At 36.3% G+C, this 19,443-nt stretch overlaps 3 protein-coding genes across 4 annotated transcripts in view; 1 reads left to right on the forward strand and 2 right to left on the reverse strand.

Annotated features, from left to right (window-relative positions):
• Nucleotides 1-16,054, forward strand: part of ome (dipeptidyl peptidase 4 omega) — a 174,686-nt gene extending 158,632 nt beyond the window's left edge. The window contains exons 10-14 of the mRNA XM_011301224.1: nt 1,511-1,701; nt 7,418-7,612; nt 13,452-13,612; nt 15,221-15,432; nt 15,687-16,054. Of these exons, the coding sequence (XP_011299526.1) occupies nt 1,511-1,701; nt 7,418-7,612; nt 13,452-13,612; nt 15,221-15,432; nt 15,687-15,782 (855 nt within the window). The 3' untranslated portion in view covers nt 15,783-16,054. The remainder of the gene's footprint in view (nt 1-1,510; nt 1,702-7,417; nt 7,613-13,451; nt 13,613-15,220; nt 15,433-15,686) is intronic.
• An 841-nt stretch (nt 16,055-16,895) lies between these two features.
• RpI12 (RNA polymerase I subunit RpI12) lies at nt 16,896-17,763 on the reverse strand. Its single transcript, XM_011301054.1, has 3 exons — nt 17,537-17,763; nt 17,216-17,438; nt 16,896-17,002 (listed from the first exon to the last, which is right to left on the reverse strand). Exons 1-3 carry the CDS (start codon nt 17,670-17,672, stop codon nt 16,978-16,980), a joined length of 384 nt encoding a protein of 127 aa, XP_011299356.1. The 5' UTR covers nt 17,673-17,763; the 3' UTR covers nt 16,896-16,977.
• Nucleotides 17,764-17,873: 110 nt separating this feature from the next.
• LOC105264282 (uncharacterized) lies at nt 17,874-19,386 on the reverse strand. Of its 2 annotated transcripts, none has more exons than XM_011301055.1 (4): nt 19,011-19,386; nt 18,617-18,769; nt 18,267-18,419; nt 17,874-18,136 (listed from the first exon to the last, which is right to left on the reverse strand). In XM_011301055.1, exons 1-4 carry the CDS (start codon nt 19,074-19,076, stop codon nt 17,975-17,977), a joined length of 534 nt encoding a protein of 177 aa, XP_011299357.1. In that variant the 5' UTR covers nt 19,077-19,386; the 3' UTR covers nt 17,874-17,974. The 2 variants fall into 2 exon arrangements, with proteins under 2 accessions (XP_011299357.1, XP_011299358.1); XM_011301056.1 differs by having other exon boundaries at nt 18,866-19,386.
• Nucleotides 19,387-19,443: the final 57 nt, after the last annotated feature.

Raw genomic sequence — 19,443 nt, forward strand, 5'->3', positions numbered from 1 at the left:
CACGTGACACGTAAAATCCGATAAACTCGAATAAACAAACAGTATTCACCAATTGCTCAGACGAATATCCAATACCAATACAATACATTGATTGAAATACGAGATAAAAAACGAATGGAGTATTCGATAGGTCGTACTAATGGGTATGAATTAATGCATTAGAATTACGCATTAGAATCCGATCGGAGATTCAGGCGTTAGTTCGACTGCATATACATGCGCCCAAGTGACCACCGATTATTGGCCATTGATGATCCCCCTCGAGTGCAATCAATTCCCACTTTAACCAAACGCTTTAACTGCATTCCTCCCCTGACGTTAACAATTACCATTAATGTAATTATTCAGCCAAGTTTATGAAATTAACATCGACAAAACGGCGAAAGTAATTGAAAGATTTGTTGAGGAATTAATTATTAGAAACGCATGTTAATGAGTTAATTATTGTGATTTGCGTTGATTTGGCACTTGCCAAGGGGATTTAATCGCTATTAGATTGAGCATAGTCGGAAGAGCTTTCATATTCCAAAAAAATGTTATGATTATTATTATTATCAACATCAACATCACTATATTATAATCGGTAAAAAAAAATTGCTAGGACTTTCGATTTTAGAAGAGTTTGTAAGAATCTATATGCGTCTGCATTCAATTGTTAGAATGGTCTTTAATATTTATGACATTTTTTCTGAATTTTTGACATCATCAGGACCAGAAAATCAATAAAATCCACTGGTTGATTCATTGCACTTAACATTTAAATTCTGTGGGAAAAATCTCATGCCGATTTATATCGCGAATTCGTAGTGATATTTATCATCAAAAAGGGCTCGTCTGGCGTAACAAGTGTTACTCCAGCAAAAACATGTCACACAAAATTCAAATGTCCACGTTTATCTGTCAAGCGGCGGTTTTCCTCCTCTCAGTCGATTCCCAACCCTTCCCTCCACCCTCTTTTTTTTATTTAACCGGAAACGTGAGTAACGCTGCGTTTGCATTATCCACAAATCTATCGAAATCCCTCTTTACCTCTCAAGCCTCTACGTGCTACTCCGCTTGACGATCATTTGCACTTCGCCCGTACCAATAGTCGGTGTACAATTATCACGGGAATAATCAAAACCGTCAATCATTGTTAATTAATGCAAACGTTGAATTTGCAAGCTTTCCAACAGAATTTCGGTTATATTTTTACTCATCCGTGACGGTGAAATTTTAACGTTAATTAAAATTGTGAACTTGCTCTGCGATTTTTGTCAACGTGAAAGCCACGTGTTTCATTCTCTCGATTAATGGCTTCTTTAACTCATCATTTTTCCGTATTTACTCCTTAATTAATCCTGTTATTCTGAATTTCTCAGTTTTTTTAGTCCATCATGACATACATTTTGTGAATTTCAGAACTTGTCATTTTTTTAATTTATTCAAACAGAAAAGCAGCAAAATATTTTATTCTTCAATGACAAGGTTCACGAAAGAAAAAATTAAAATGACAATTTCTCAATTTCAGATGAACACGTCGAAAGTGGTGACGTGGGAGAACAACGCCGGAGTTGCTAAAGAGATAGCGAAAAAATCGCGACCTCTTGTAAAAAGATTCACAGTACCAGTGGGTGGTGGTTTTGAGGCGCAAGTTAGATTGTTGATACCACCAGGCGCCGACTTGACCGGTACCACCAAGTATCCAATGCTAGTTTACGTGTAAGTATTCCAACAGCAGTGATAAATCACCGGGGGTTGTTCACCGTGACCTGCCCACCAACTTTCGTGATGCATTCGATTTTCTCATCTCCTCTTATTTTCTTTTCACACACTTTTTCCCTCGTACCTCCAGACTTCTTTTTTTAACAACGCCCGTGCCAACTTACGCGAAAATGTCGCAGTGAAGTAGAAAAAGGGGATGACGAAGTTTGGAGTTTAAAAGGGAATCATTAAACGTGAACAATAATACGACGTGGAGAGGGGACGCCCGTTATTACGTATACACGATATTTCATCGAATAATGTAGCAACGATCGGAACAAGAACAAGTTTCCCGGCTCCGATGGGAGCACTTAGCTACCAACTTTCGCTCGCCTCGACATTTTTACTCGACTTTTTTTTTCTCATCGTCATGTTTTTTTTTTCTCGTTGGTTGCACATCGAGAGCTCCTCCAAAGCACCGTAGAATCCATTACATCATGACGATCAATCAGCTTTTAGAGCGCGACATCGGCCCGTATGTCCTCATGTATATGACAAGCGTTAACCTATCTTGGGGGAATGATGATGCGGATAAAGCCCGTGGGTGTACAGATGATAGCAATGATCGTAAACATGCTCGTACTCGTTGACGAAATGCGCTTTGTAGGGTATCTTCTATGAAGCTTGGAGTTATTAGAATGATTACTGGATGGGTTAACTAGTCGTCTGATTATTATTCTAATTGGAAATAAATTCGAGGGAATTATCACGAGGGAGCGAGTGAGGAAGACTTATCGATTTCCCACAATTTGACCGGAGACTCCAATTTTCGTTATCATTTCTCATTGACTCCTCTAAAAAGTTCTGTTACTAATTAGTCGATAAGAATTAATTCGTCAAATCAATTCGTCAAAGACTGGAATTTCCCTGGAAATTCTCGAGCCTTTTCAAAAAATTCGCTGGTCTTTTAAAAGATCGGCAGAAATGCCATAATAGCAGCGGGATATGACATTTTTTTCGAATAAGTAGATAGATGAACGTAAAAAGACTCCTTTTCAGTTAATGGAATTTTTTCTGCTGGATTCCCTCTGCCTTTTTAATAACACCACTTAGCCCTCAATCTCATCAAGAGCAATTTTCTCACTTTGCGGAAATAAAGCGCTGGGAAAAATGAGCAAATAAAGGGACAATAAATTTAATCGGACTCATCACAGTTATCTAGCTAATTACTCATTTTTTGAAAGGAGAAAAAAGTTTTGTGATTGTTTCATTGGAAATATATCTCGGCTCTCGGGAAATTGAGAATTAAGAAGAGGTCTGGCCAAATCTACTCCTCTACTACTTCCCGATTCACTATACAACTTTCGTTCAAGACCTGCATTATCCTAAGCCGGACAATCTGATAGGCTAGTTTCTTTTCGAATGCTGAACACGATTTTTTTTTTATTTTAATCTTTAGGATGAACTGGAGAATTACCATAATTTTCTTCACGAAAATTCTCCTTTATATTATCTGCTCTATTTTTTATCTCTTATCAAATAAAAATTTCGGTGAAAACGCGGACACCTGAGATTGTTAAAAGTTTTTATCTAAAAAAATTGGAATTACTTTCGGTCCAAAATGAGGTAGTACCACTTACGAGTCTCTTTTGAAATCTTGATAAATCCCAGCTCTCGCTTTCTCTCTTTCTCATATTGCTAAAAGGGAATCTTCAACTAGTTCCTTTCATCATGCTATTACTCGATTTCTTACTTCTTCATTCATGAGCGTTTTCTGTTTGCGGCTCAAACTATTGGAATATTTTATTCCTTCACCTTCACTTAGACGGAATTATATTTAGAAGAAGAAATTCTTTTTTTTCCATCCTCAATTCAAGAATTACATATTTGAAATAAGAATAGTATTGAATTCACTGGATATTTCAATAAAAGGGGCGATGTGAATTGACTACGTTGAACAGTTTTAAGGGAAAGCAAATGATACTGCAGGTAGATGTGGAACATCTGGAGAAAAATTTTTCTACATTGAAAGAAAATCAAGAAAACAAAGGGATGCGCACGTAACATGCGGCAAATGATATTCAAATTCACCGAGAAATGGAAAAAACTAAATGTGGAGAGGAAGATTAAAGTGGATAGCATGAAACGAAATTCCGCATCCAGTCAAACATGAATTGCTCAATGCTCAAACGTTCCTATAAATAATTTACAAAAAATATTCATACTTTCCAGAATTCATGGTTTAAATATGGAATCAAAACGGACGTCAATTGAATGAATATAGACTCCTCTGCCTCCAGCGAATTTCAAGACGCCAATTTTTTTATATGTTTATGACCTAAAAAGATCATTCTGGAAAATTTCCAGATCTTTATCTTTATTCCCTGATTTTTATCAATTCAAAAACTAAACTCTATGCGCTAATTTTGAGATAAAAATGATAAAGATGATGAAGGTGAGAATATGTTCAGAGTTTTCTCTTGGCGATCAAGGTGTTCTACAGTTTTAATGATGAAAATTTCACGGCTTAACAAAGTGTAATAGTAAATCTTAATAATGCGTAATTTGTAGTCGACACGATGGCCTGGAAAACTTTCACAATGTGTAAAAAGTTTTTGGTAACTCTCCAGGGGATGGGAAGGTCTTAAGACACTCAACAAGACAGCGAATGCGTAAATGTCGTCCCTTTTATCCTTTTCTAGACCTCTCTCCAGTCTGGTAACACTCCGGGAATTAAATACAACAGATCCGGCTGTTGCTTGCCGTTTCTCAACATCACCACAAACGAGGCTTGGGCCAGAAAAAAAGTTTTAAGCACTTTCCATGTCCTCTATTTACGTGGGAGGGAGGAAAATGGAATAAAATTTCTCTCCTCGCTGAGGCAAAATTTAATCGTAAAAATGAGGTTGCCGGTTATTTATATTTGCACTCTCAATGTTCGTAGAAAACAGAGAGGGTTGTTCTGGGGAGAGTTTTTAGGGGATGTATTGTTAACCTTCTCTCAGTACTTGTTGGTTCTTTAAATCCAATATCTTCCATTTATTCATTTGCCAAACTCATTCGATGGGATTAATTAGAAAAAATTTAATTCTATTAGTAACGCCATGTCAGGTCATGCATTTATTGAAATTTTTAATAATTAAAAATCGTTTCTGAGAACTGTTCATCATTTTAACCAAAACTGCTTTCATTCTAAAAAAATAATAATGACCAATTTTTTATTAAAAATTGAAGGGTTACAACAAATTGAATGATGTTTAGATACTTGTCTTGAAATTTATTTGAAACCGACAATTTTACTTCTCAAAGGGAGAAAAGTGTTTCTTGTAGAGGTAAAATTGAAATAAAATTTGCATTTGTTGATCGATTGTATCGTTATCTGCAGAGCACTTTGAACAATATTTGCTCGTAATAATCATAAAATAACAAACTAGAGAAGTGGCTAGAAGCCGGATAGCTCAGTTTTTCACTTAAAATTCCTTAGTATTCACATCGAGAATAATCCCAATTTCCCTCTTACACATCCAAGTGGCAGCCGACAATTTCCTGTGCACGCAAAAAAAAAATTACTCCCTAAACAGAAAGAAAAAAAATGTTTGAATGAAACAATCGATAAATAATTCTCGCAATAATTATGACCCGATATTTACTGAATACACATTACAGGATGATTAGGGAATTAGGATTTGACAGTTTGTTGCAATAATCCGTAGGTTAATGATATAATCCAGATATGGATGTTGTATAACCAATAGAGCAAGGAAGACTCATCAATTCACTGACCTTTGATCTCATCGGTCTATTATGATAGGGGTATGCAATCGGGGGATATCAAGAGGCTTTGTAAAGCATACCCTGCCACAATCATCCCTCGGGTCAATCGATAAATGACGGGACATATGCCCAGACAATCTCGTAAAGCATCGAATATCGTGATTTAACCGCGGGCTAAATGCCATTTCAGACCTGATTTGGGACTCCAAGAATGCGTTAATAAATATTTCATGAAAACAATGGTACTCTCACGCCTAACCTCGGGTCATTCATCATTCAGTGAATGGGGGAAGAGACTGTCTACACCAGTTTATGGGGGATAAACCCCATTTCTCTGGTCAACGGAAATTAAATGGGGATCATACGAGGTGTTGATCCCACTTTTATGGACATTATATTGCAACAAGGAAAAAACTACATCCGCTCTGCATCTCTTGTACAACAATATTTTATCATTAGTTTTTTTTTTTCTCTCTAGATCAAACAAGGGAGTTGGAACGCTATAAATTTATGACATCATTACGTTGCTCGAGCTTTTTTTTAATCCCATGGAAAATATGGGAGTTATTCTCGGGAGAGTGACATTGAGTCGGATTTAGGGGCAAAATGCATATGGAAATTCCAGTTTTTGGTTGAATTTAAGGAAATTCACGAGTTTTCTCTGCGAGTGACGTGGAAGCTTCATAATTTGACAGAATTCTTCATTTTGCTGTGAATTTTCGTTATTTTTAACTACTTTATGGAATAACGAAATTCTAAAAGCGGTAATTGTATTATATTTCAGCTCATTTAAAGGGAAAAATCATGAAATACGTGATTTTCAATTACGCCTTGTTCTAGAATTTCACTGAAAGTTGAATACTACCATTAATTTTTTTCTGTGTTAATCGACTCCACTGGAACTACTGCCATTTTAATGAATAAAAAATGAGTACGGTCTATTTAATATTTATTAAAATGTCGGGTTTAACGTGATTACGGGAAACATCTCGGGCATTTGAAATTTCTCATAAAAATATTCCATTCATCATTCATGATTCACTCGTCCTGTTTCGAATGATGATTTCCCCACAGATCCCCATTCTTCTGCTTCACAACCTCATCTCATCGGCAACTTCCTAATGGTTTGGAGTCACGCAAAAAGACATGCCCAGTGACTGCTCGAGGATTTCTCACATGAAAAATGAATAGGCTCTAGGTGACGAGATTTGATCGCCATCAATCGATCGCTCTTTGAAACTTTAACGCACGAAGGGTTAACACCTCTCGGTGAAGACGTCCATGAATAATCTTGGACACGTGTCTGAAAAAAAAAGGATTCTCGGTGAGGAGAGAGATCTCCTGGTGGACGGATGTGTCCCAGAGCGGTGAAAATCCCCTCGGTATATCCCTCCGTGGCTCACTTTTCCTATCACGTAGCTCCACCCTGAGCACTACCCACCAGAGGATGCAAATGTTCTCGTAATCATAAATTTCATATTTTTTTTCTCTTCATTCCATATTGACAATGCTAGGATGAAGATTGGAGAATGATAAGATCGAGAAATTTATGCCGTTGGCATGAATGAAATCGGAAAAAATTTCGGAAAGAACCGAAAAAGAGAAATTTATATTAATAATTATAATAAATTTTTCAGCAACCGTAAATTTGCATCAAATTTACCCCCAGTTTTTCAATAAAAATCACATAATTGCTTTGAAGATTCAATGAAAAAAAAGATAATCAAGAAATTCGATCAAATTCAATTTTGCTCACAGATATTACGAATATATTACTGATTATAAACAATATAAACAATACTGCTATTGTATAATTCCCATTTCGATCCGGAATTCCATTAAATTCTCTCTTCAATTCACTTCCCTCTAAAAAATTCGTTATAATTCCCTCAAAATTCCCAATTAAAACCTTCACCGGAATTTCCACCATTTCATAAAAATTTCTTTTTGTTTATTTCAGATATGGTGGACCTGACACCTACCAAGTAACGGAAAAATTCCACATAGACTGGGGCACGTATCTCGTAACTAACAAAGACATTATTTACGCTGCGATCGACGGCCGTGGATCCGGATTAAAAGGCAGTGCAATGCTATTTGCCGGATACAGAAATTTAGGAACAGTGGAAATTTACGACCAGATAAACGTCACGAGGTAAGCTCTATTTTTTATTCTCGATTCCCCCCACTTTGTCCACTGGTGTTTTTATTTTGCTTCGTAGGTAGGGAATAATCAGCGACATGTATCCCCGAAAAGTTTTCTTTCCCTCGGTACTGGGAGCGTTAGTTCAAACGAAAAAAAAAGAGTATATACCGTATATAAATAAGAGGAGCAGAAAAAGAAAGCAAAAACAAGGAGAACACAAATGTGAAACGGCGACGACGTAATCCTCTGATAACCCAACTATGGCTACTAACTCCCGGTGTCTAATCCGGACTTCCAGAACCGTTAAATTAACTCCTTCTTCTGAACCCACCCTCGTCCGACGACTCCTGGAACTGCCTAAAATAACGTTAACGTTTATTCCTTTGATTATTTTCTTTTTTCCCTTTTCCATCACTAACTTGGGGCAAATTAATCGCTCCACTTTTCTTCTAGCTCTTCACACTTTTTTCCTCATTCCACATTTTTTTTTGTTTCCTTTCGACCACCTGCATTTCCGGAGGTCCGAGGATCCATTAATTAACTTCCTCTTCTTCCTCTCTGAAACGTCTCCTCCCTGCTGGGTTTCAATAGAAAAAAAGTCTCGAGAGTCGGAATTATTTCGCAAACTTGAGAGATAAGCTCGATTTAATCGTGAATTTTTTTTCTTTTCCCTGAAATACGTGGGAAGGTTAATTATCCGGAAAATTCTGTCATTCGCCTTGATCCCTTGATTGGCTATAATTTTAGATTGATATAGCGAGGACAATATGGCATATCGCATCAGCCGGTCCCTTCATCTCTGTTCCTCATCCTCATCCTGGGGATTTGCCTCTGGTAATTCATCCCGCGGTGACGCTCGGGTTAATCGTCAGACGGCCTCAACGCAGGTTGTGGTAAACGAATTATGGAGAGTTGAGCGGTCTCATATATACTCGGCAAATGCCCAAACAAATTTCATCTCTCGACAATATCCTAGCTCATATGACAATTAACATTTTACATCCCATGATAAATGCACATTTCTCATTATTCTAGGGAGGGGTACAGCGAGTTGATGAAATTCTGGTTGAATGAATTTTGGGGAGGGCTGCAGTTCCCTTTTGAAAAAAAGCATCTATCGTTTTTTGTATTTTTTCCGCGTATAGCTAAGCTATGCATATCATACTATATATATAAGAAAAAAATACGTTTGATTTTTCCTCCGAGTGGGAAATAAAACTGAAATCCACTGCTCTTCCCCGATTATTTTTCCATAGTTTTCATTATTTAGAAATTATTTTTTATTAGAATCAGTGAATTGTTATTGAAGTTTTAGGATACACTGATTGTTTTCTTTTTTAAATGAATGAATGAGAATTACGAAACAACCTGATAAAAATATAACATTCAGTTTTAATTAGTGAGATGTCGTATTCTGAGCCCTTTAACAAGTAATGGAATTGAGCTTAGTATTTTAGATAGTATCAACGTCTGTCGAGAGTGAGAGCCAACATGTCAATGTCTTAGCGGAATCTATTTGTCACATGCCTGAAAGCATGGAAACCAACTGGCGTGTAGTTGTTGGACAGTTGACTAACGAACTTACTTGTTTGAGTGTGGTAATTCCCCGAGTGGATAATGACCTGACGATACATGTGTTAATCATTTCATTCAGCATATTCACTGCAGTTTTCCTTTAAATTTTCCACGAACAATTCCTGAAGTCAATAACGAAGTGGCAAACTAGAATTTTCAATTTTCATTTTTTAATCAATTTCTAACCAGTACCTCGAAATTAAAACACACAGCGAATTTTTTGCATGAATATTTTTTTAAAAACCTAGAAAACTTGTCTTTCAAAATATTATCCTTTTTTCAATTTCAATTTATTTCGTAGAATCCCGTTAAAGTCGAACTTTTCCTTAATTTCTTCTTTTGATTATTCGATTTTTTTGGCACTGACTGGGAATGCGACTGGGACGACCACGTGGTAGGGGTAGTTGCATATAGTGGGATTCCCCGAATTCGCTTACCCTACAGCCCCATGCACGCCACTATAACATGAGTCTATTACAACCGGCTAAAAACTGGCCTCGAAAAAAAAAAAAAAAATCACTTACCCTAGTTTACTTCACAATGCAATTATTGGTATATTAACTTCGTATTCATTTATCCATTTAGTTCGACATTTTTGTATCGATTTATTGAGTATCAATGGAATTCTGTTTGGTGTAGATATTTTTGCGGGAACCCTCGAAGTTGAAACGAAATGAAAATTTTGTACGTGAAGAACAATTTGCGGGCGAAATCAAATTTGATACACAGGGCTATTACTTTATTTATTATATAATCAGCATGGCAGATTCTGTAATGGATTATTATTTCAATCACAATCCGGCCATCATCGCTGTTTGTATTCTCGGGTTAATGGAAATAAAATACGGATCCGCGATGTTAAATTTTCACATAAAGAGCTTTTCTGTAAAGCTTTTATCGCTACACATTGGTCAATATTTTAATATCTTCAGGGCAGAATTTCCGTTCCAAATGTAGTGATGTTTTTCTGAGAGGGGAGAGAGCTTCACTCGTATTTGCTGGGTGCCTCTAAAAAATCGAGGTACGTTGTAAATTTGAATCCTAAGCTATGGAAATGGGAGATCTGAGCTGAGAGCTGGCTATAGGTTGGATTGTAAAGATTTTTATTTCAATCATCTGGATTCTCCATCAGCATAAGAAAATACTCTCGAATTTTATCTGTGAGACACGAGGTCATTTTTGATTGATTCGCGTTCACCAGCACTGGACAGTGAATCCAACAAAAATTTTTTGATCAGAGAAAACCTGTATGAAGAAAAATGCCAAAAAAAAATCGACATTATAATGCTATTATCTTGTGATTAAAGGCAGATAGCGATATTTGTACAGAACATTTTTTGTAGGGAAAAATGGGAGCTACAAAAAAGGGATATATGAAAATTTTATAGTTATCCTTCAAATTTAAGATATTTGCAAAAAACTGCTGTCGAAAAAATGTAATTGGAAAATGAAATGCCGGATAGGGGAGAAATAACATTCGCACAAGTTATAGTCGACATGCATTCTCGAAATACACGAATGACTTTCATCTTGAACATCCGCTCATGTTACGTGAAGGGGTTGAAAGTGTAAGGGGATGAAAGGGGTTAAATTGGAAACCAACGGTCGTGTGAGTCACTATTGCCTTTATCGCACATACAATTCTGATAGAGGATTTTCCTGTTGTGAGGAGAGAAAATAGGCTGAACGGGGTACACGATTGGGGGCTAAAGGGTGGTTACCCTAATTCACTCAGATTACGAGGGCGAGTAAAGTAGTCGGGTGGATATTGGAGAGGAGTAAAACCTTCGCCTTGACAATTTTCCACAGGATTTTCAGGAGTCAGTCTTTATCTCTTCACGTCTACTTCTTTTTAGGAGGATAATTTTTTTATCGCCGCTGACTCTGGTATCTTTTTGAGGCTCTCAGAGATACTGTTAAATGGCAAAAAATTAGCTCCACTTTTCCTCGATTTATAATTAATTGGGGATCAGGTCTTTTGAGTTTTAAACGGATGAAAACGTCAAGTCGATTTGAATTTCTTGATTGGCGCGGTATCAAACATTAATCATTGTAATTTCAGGGGCCTTCATCGAGATTCCAATTTTTTTTATCATTAATTTTAAAAACTACTATTATTCAATAATTTTTTTTTTCCTTTAATCAGACTAAATTTTGCTGTTAATTCCGTCCATGGTAATGGAACATTATGATAGTGTCAGAGTTCCGTTAATTACAAGTTGTGGGTTCAATAATTTTTTGCACATTTTGCAATTCTGAAATGTGGGGTTTATCGCTCCGCAATTCGTTGTCAAAACCCATCAACGATAAAGAATGTGTGGTAACTCTATAAACGCAAGATACGCAGTTTTTTGAAAATATGTGAAGTACTCAACTATTTTATATTCGATAAAAGATGAATTATTCTCCAATTAATGGGTCTAGTGGTTTCGATGTCAATGGTGGAGTTTATTGATGCGATACACGGCTAACATCGTAAAGTCCCGAAGTAATTGAACGAAAATTGCCGCTCGAGGTTATTTACCTGAAGCGAAATGACTGTTACGGTTTCATCTTTCTTCTAAAAGCCCTTATAGATCAGCGAACTATGAGCCCCAATTTTGTGAAGTGGAAAAACTTTAAATTTATTAATTGGAGTGAACCAATAGTTCCGAGTCCCTTTTTTATTTTACGAGATAGCTTGATTCTATATATCCTGAATATCGATTCTGCACGAGAGTAGATCCAACGATTAGGTCATCGGTGACGTCTCCATGAATTACGTACCTGGGGTGCGCTGAGTTGGCCATCAACGTCAACTGCCATTGGCGAGGATTGGAAGGATTTCGATAGGGCCCTGGGAATTCAGTGGGGAGTGAATACATGTGGGGAACAGTGTCAAGAGAAATTCCCTCTCGACCTGCTGTCCCTCATTTTGTATACGCAGCAATCGTCATGAGATTAGAACTGTATCGTAAGGAAAATAGTACAGGCGGAGACAAGACAACGCAGTAGTGGGAACTATTCCGCAATCACTTGGACAGCGTCCAATTTTATCCGACTGACTTTTTACATGGCGAACGCGACGCGCCAGCAAAACACTCTCCATCCGGTCCTCCTCAATCCTCACAATTCACCCCCATCGACCTCCTCTATCCCCTCGATCCCCATCACCACCCACTCAACCACCCACTGAGTTTGTGTGCACTCGTTCCTCTACTCTAGACTCTGTACAGCATTTGCTCCCCTGGCCCATCGGCGAACCTGAAAATACGTACACAGAATCTAAAAGTGGCTTTCGAATTTTTCGCCCACATGTCGATCCTCTCGTCCCCCTAACTGAATTATTTACTCAACTTTTTTCCTCTAATACGAGTTTAAAAAATTATATAGACCACATGATTACGCTTTATTTTAATTATTTCGTGTTCTATTGCAGATTTTATTGTTTTTTTTTTTAAGGCGAGGGAATTTTCACTATTTTAATGCGTAATATTTGGTGTCGGGAGTTAGTCACTCGGGAAAAAATATCCTGACGAAATCCCCCCCGAAAATCTTCTAAACAACGAAATCATTTCGCTCTTCCATAATTTTAAATCGTGTAATCACCCGAGCGCAATATATCTGTGAAGAGTTTTGTTTGCATTCGTCTCTGTGACCCTCTGATGTAAACCCAAACCCCAGAGTAGCTCCGCCATTACTCAAGAGGTACTCCAGGAAATCTTTCCACAAATGTCCGTGAAATCCACCCTTCACCCCCAATATCTATATTTGCCAAGAAAATAATGTGAAACACCGATAGGAAAGTTTATGGTTAAAAATATCTTATTCCTCTAGCCGTAACAGTGGTATACTCGACGATCCTTGAGGGATCATAAAAAGGGATACGGAAAATTGAAATTCAGACTGAAAGGGTCAGAAGGGAATGGACGATGGAGCAATGGGAAAAAACTCACTGTGAGGATAAAAAAAAAACTAAAAGAAATGTTTCAGAACTGGGAATTCACGCTGAATCGTGACCAAAATAAATTGTCAGTCCTTTGACGACGTCTATTCTACCACCCACTCACCCCATCGTATATACGGAGATAGGAGAAATATTCGGTTGAAAAGTATTGCAACCCCCCACCCGTTCACCAGTGAAATGGGTATATCAGCAGTGACATAAGACGGGAGTTTTATGATTTGTGCAAGTTTTTCTTTATAGGTTTCAAATGTCAGTCCTTTAAATCGTGGGGTGAATTTTGCGGATGACGAACCATTTATTTTTTTATTTTTCTTATCTCTTTTCCAGACATTTGCAGGAGAATTTCTCCTTCATCGACAAAACGAGAACAGCGATATGGGGATGGAGTTATGGGGGATATGCTGCTGGTATGAGTCTGGCAATGGACCGAGATGCTGTATTCAAATGTGGAATGTCCGTCGCCCCAGTGACCGATTGGGCACTTTATGGTAAGGATATACTCGTATATTCTCAGGGTTAAAGGGTAACTCCCTCTATTCACCTAGATAATCACGGAGAGAAATTTATTGAAATAATTTTTGCGCCAAGCAGTCTTCATTTTTATTTTTAGCAGATGACTTATAAATTAATAGAGAATATATTAATACTGATTTATAGAATATGATGTCATTAAATCATGACTTGCAGCAATCAGAACCCCGTGAAAGCTCTTCATATGACATTTTGACTATTTTCATTCCACCTAGAAAAATATTCTCAAAGCTAGACACACATGCCTGATGGAAAAATTTTACTTTACCTCCGACTGTCTTTCAACTTTTAGTATTACTCAGCACCGAGACTTTGAGGATATTTACATAAAGCAGGGGGCGTAAATCGGGAGTCTCAAGTCATCTTTTATGGAAAAGCTCACGAGTTGTGGGAAAACAGATCCGGTCACGTGGAAAGAATTGAGAAACTATTCAACTTTGCTTTCAGATGTCGGTTAACAATTCAGACACTTTCCACTGGGAATTACTCAAATCCCTAGTTCGTGTAATTATGAGTGGAATTGACACTCAATATTCCGCTTTAAATAGCATTTATTATGCTGATTCATTTGCATCAATCCGCAATACGATTACAGTGTCACGGTTAGTTGGAAATTGCTTTTTCGATGAACAAGGTAACAGAGGTAATTAACTGTCGTTCAGTTTCCAATGAGGGAAAATAAATTGTTGGATAAATTGTTATAAAAGTTGGGGATCACTAGCGGATTAAATTCGAAACTGTCCAAGCAAACTTTGGAGCTATTTCGCAATCATTGAGGGTTGAAATTGTGGCTGAAAATGGGATTGGATCGTGCGAAATGTTTTCGAAGATATTTCATTCACGTAGTCATCGTAATTCCATTTTCGAAAGAATTTCAATGAGTTTTCATGAGATAAAAGACGAGATTCTGTCGGGATTGAAAGACTTTTTTTTAGTTAGTTTTTCGGTGGACGATGACCATGATATAGGAAAATTTAGGATTAAATTTGTGTCGCGGGCATCACTCGAATGGTTATACAAAGATAATAAAAAAAAAAGGAAAAACTAGTGAAGAGTGCTAAATTGCGATATCGATTGAAAAGAATTTACCAAGTGTTACAAAAAAAAATACGCAGCTCATAATTGGGTCTAGCTGTCACTCAATCGTATTTTTTATTATTATTTTTTAAACTCGGCAGATCCCTTTCGATCATTATCGTGATTTAGCGCTCTCCACTGCTTTTTCCTCTGTTTTTCATTATCTTTTTATAACCATTCGAGTGGTGCCTTTGAACGCAAATTTGATCCCGAATTTTGATACATTTTAGGCAAACCAGATAAAATTGAAACAAAAAATAACGTTTGATAGATAGTTCATGCGGCCCTTAATATAAATTCCATATCAATAAAAAATAATAATCCCAACTTCCCTGAAAAAGAGATTGCGTTCGTGACTTCATTAAATTCTTTATCATTGAAATTCCTTAATGGTTTGACTGTAAATATATAATCTACCCGAAATACAAATCTCCTTCCCAAAAATAGCCAGCAATTGGTAAACGATGCTCCTATTTTTCTCCTCGCAGATTCCATTTACACCGAGCGGTTTATGGGCCTACCAAAAGTCTCCGACAATCTACATGGTTACGAGCAGGGCCAACTTTTGAACAAAGTAGATAACATTAAATCCAATAGCTACTACCTTATTCACGGAACCTTTGACGACAATGTGCACTATCAGCAGTCTCTCCTACTTGCCAAAGTCCTCGAGCAAAAGGATATACTCTTTAGACAACAGGTATGGCATACTAAATCTATTCCATTCCATTCAAATTTTTTTTATCGATTTTTAACCATTTTCCTGTGGAGATATATTTTTCAAATTGATAACAACATGGCAATTTATAAAATTGGTTTCAGTATTTTCACAATCAAATTTTAAAGAAATTTTATCCTGCATCGTAAATCAGATAACGAATTGTTTGAATTTTTCAAATAATTTACTAATCATCTCTGAAAATCTTCAGTTGAATGAAATTTACTTTCTTGCAGACGTACACGGATGAGGACCACGGAATCGCTCAATCACGATCGCACCTCTATCACTCAATGGAGAATTTCCTTGACGACTGTTTAATAAAATTATGATCACGAGATATTTTTCAACGATAAAAATATTGAGAGTACATTCAGCCTCAGACTTGTCTGTAAATAAATGGGAATAACGACGATCCTGTACAAAGTTTATGTACGATATTGTAATATGAGTGTTCATGTAAATATCAATCCAGAGATTAGGGGAATACGATGATTGTCAAGATTTTTAATTACAAATAGATCGTTTTTTCAAGAGTGATTATAAAGTTTTATGGAAAGATATGGAGAACAATTTTTTAATGAATAAAAATTATTACAAAGAATATGAATCAAATTTGTTATCAATAAAAAAGAGCTTAATGATGTTAATAGGTCAGTGACCTCATTTTATCTTGTCAAATTGTCGTGAAATATTCGAGGGGAATGCATTTATGTACTTACAGATGATTTTGGGATAGACACACTCAAACACTCGTTTTAATCATTCTGATGGGGATATTTTTGTCGCTTCGAGATGAATTTTTTTATTATAAAATTATTCATATATCGTTTCGAGTTATGATAATTGAGAATTTCATATTAATTGTTTTTTTCTTTCGTCGCGAAAGTTAAATGGAATAAGGAAATGTATGAAATATTTCAAATTAATGAGTATCTAACAATTTTTCAACTGAAGAATAAATCCTCATTTCCTTATTGTATTTAACATGTGGTATTTGAAATCTTTAAGATAGCATATCTATCACCTTAAGATTGTTAAGATTTACAAGTTCAAGGTACTAATGTTCTTTATAATAACGAACACAATAGTGTAAATACTTCAGGACTATCATAGTTTTATCGTAAATAATAAAGAGAATTTTTAATCACAAGGACCACCAACAAAATTAACTTTTTTTTTCAAACAACGGCTGAACAGACGTGGATTATAACAAATTTAATATGTAAAATTTGAATGATGATGAATAATGTACTGATTTATCTCTGATACGTGTGTATATAGAGCAAAAATTTTCAAAATCTCAAACTTAGACGGAGGAAATTGCTGTTTATAAAACGAAAATCGAAGATATGAGGAGGCGAGAACAATTTTAGAATCCTGACAAAGCTTGTACACCCATTATTCATTATTTGTTGAGTGTAAAAAAAATATAAAGCTCTATGTTTTATTAAAAAATTAGTTTATTCATTATTACCTTTACAATTCACAAAAATCTTGACAGGTGGTGTTACGGAACGATAGAGTTCAGGAGTTTTCGGTTTCTTTGAATCTGAAAAAAAAAAACAAAAAATTCATATACAGTTATGTTTTGAATCTCATTCAATATGAAATTATGTTGATACTAAATTATTTTAGCTCAATTATGGAAATTCAAGATCCTTGAAATAATTACAATAATTCCACGTGCAGAATGCAATCCATTTGGGTTTATTATTGTAGGAAATTAAAAAGTAAATTTTCTGAGAAATTGTAGAACACTCACTTGCACTTGGTGCATGTATAGAATACCGTCTGTCCCTCATCAGCTGATCTCAACTGCAACGTGGCATAACTCATTTTATCGTTACCACATTGGGGGCATTTTCTATCAACAACTGGACCCTCAGCCTCTTCTTCTTTCTCCTCTTCTTCTTTAACCTTCGTATCCTCATAAGCATCGAGGGCAGTCATGGTGATGGTGTAAGTCATAGCCATATCTCCAAATACTTTAAGAAAAAACGTGATTATTTTTTTTAAAAGGGAATTATTACTATTGTTTTTTTTCATTGGAATTGAACCATGTGCAGCGCAGAATGATCCTCACCCTCAGGCCCCCAACTTCTTCCACACGCATAGCATTTGACAGCCCCTCTGTCTCCAAGAAGTGGCAAAATAGATCCGCAATCTGAGCAAAATCCAGCAGGACTATTGAAACATACTCTCTCTCCATCGAGTGCCATGTTCTGATGTAAGTACTGAGAGTAATCAACGAAATTATCAGCGCTTCAAGTTTCACTCATACACATTCGCTGCTACCGCTGCTACATAATATGGGCTCGGCCATATTGTATCACGTGGTATTTTCTTGATCGCAGGAACGGAACCACGCATGCGCATGGGACGAACTATCGGATCCATTTAAAATGAGTGGAAATAAAAAAATGAGGAAATATTACAATTACGTTACATTATTTATTGCGCAACATACGACACATGAAATTGTAATTAGTATATTTTCATAGCATTTATCGTGCTACCTATATTAAGTACCGACGTACAACACGCCAGATGCTAAATTCTGGGCTGTTAGCGCATTGCTCTCCCACACATTGAACAATATTCTCAGTCTTTTGCGTGTTACGTCCTTCTCGAAATTCAGGCACGTTCGCAGCGGGAACCAAATTTTATTTACGACTTTTTTCATCTTGAAGAAACAACAAAAAATGTCAGTTTATCGCATAGAAAATTATAAGAAATTTCTACCAAAAAATTCACCGATACAATCCTCCTAGTCTTTGAAATGAAAATAGCAGTTAATATGAATAATTGCTCACCGGTTTAACAGGACATCCTTCTGGTATCGCAAGCATTTGCCGGAATAAATTTAAGAAGCCACAATTATCAGTGATTGGTTCACAAAGAGACTGCGACTCGTGATACAAATCCTCATAACGAAAGAATCCAAAAGTTTGTACTGTAGTATCGACCTGCGTGAAACAAATACGACTATTGTACTACATGCACAAATGTTTCTATTTATTATTTATTCCTTTTCATTGAGCTCTGAAGCCGAACCCTTTACACTGGTAAAAAGAAGGCCTTTCTCAATATTATTCTTAAATGATTTTTTGGTTTCTCAAAATCAGTTTGATCCGTTACAAGTTGGTATTATAGGATTACTTACATGGATTTCAGTGTCTTCCGTTATGTTTTTCAAAAATTCAATCCCAAGGTACCATCTATTAAGGGGTGAAAGATAAAAGCCAGACCACCAGGAGTTGGGTGGAATTTTACCATTCACAAGGTTAACGGTCACATCACTAAGTCTATAGGGTCTCTGAAACGAATAATCTTACATTGAATATCTTCCTGACTTACTGCAAAATATTTCCGTGTATTGCATCTACAGATTAGTGAAATTAATGGAGTTTACTGTGGCTTCATTTAAACGAGAGTTCCAAATTCTTTTAAGAAAATGTGCCATTCAGATTTTTCGCACGAAAATTATGTGTGCAAATTAGCGTTTGTGTCGACTGACAGAGGTAAAAAGTAACTAAATGAAAATTATTACAACATACCGAGTACTCGGCCAACGCAAAGTGCGCCACATATAGTACAAAGTAAAAACAAGTAACGAATTTCATTATTATAGCAGAATCCAAGACGAATGAATTGATGAGCACGATACTACGTTATATATATAGTCAAGTTCCAGCTAGAAACGTAGATGTAGGTGTACAAAACTGATAGTATCTATTACTCAATAAGATTTAAAACAAAAAACACCTGATAAGTTAGACAACCTTCGGACTAGTTCAATACACTTTTGGTCAAAGTATGTCGAAATTCGGCGAGTAATGTGCGACGCATAATTCGTACCATTATCAATTTTTCCATGAGAAATACTTTGGACTGCTTCTCTATTTACACAGATTGAATTCTACACGTGCTTACACGACCTTCCTATTTTATGATCAAACGTTGTACAAAATATGAATAACTGATTGAATA

This window comes from Fopius arisanus, unplaced genomic scaffold (genome assembly GCF_000806365.1).
Source record: "Fopius arisanus strain USDA-PBARC FA_bdor unplaced genomic scaffold, ASM80636v1 scaffold00020, whole genome shotgun sequence".
In the NCBI taxonomy this organism is placed as follows: Eukaryota; Metazoa; Arthropoda; class Insecta; order Hymenoptera; family Braconidae; genus Fopius; species Fopius arisanus.

Coding starts and splice junctions, on each gene's coding strand:
- RpI12 (XM_011301054.1), bottom strand. CDS start 17,672: ATGGCACTCGATGGAGAGAGAGTATGTTTCAATAGTCCTGCTGGATTT. Junction 17,439..17,536: donor AAGAAGTTGGGGGCCTGAGG/GTGAGGATCATT, acceptor TTTTTCTTAAAG/TATTTGGAGATATGGCTATG. Junction 17,003..17,215: donor TATACATGCACCAAGTGCAA/GTGAGTGTTCTA, acceptor TTTTTTTTTCAG/ATTCAAAGAAACCGAAAACT.
- LOC105264282 (XM_011301055.1), bottom strand. CDS start 19,076: ATGAAATTCGTTACTTGTTTTTACTTTGTACTATATGTGGCGCACTTT. Junction 18,770..19,010: donor TTGCGTTGGCCGAGTACTCG/GTATGTTGTAAT, acceptor TATTCGTTTCAG/AGACCCTATAGACTTAGTGA. Junction 18,420..18,616: donor CGGAAGACACTGAAATCCAT/GTAAGTAATCCT, acceptor TGTTTCACGCAG/GTCGATACTACAGTACAAAC.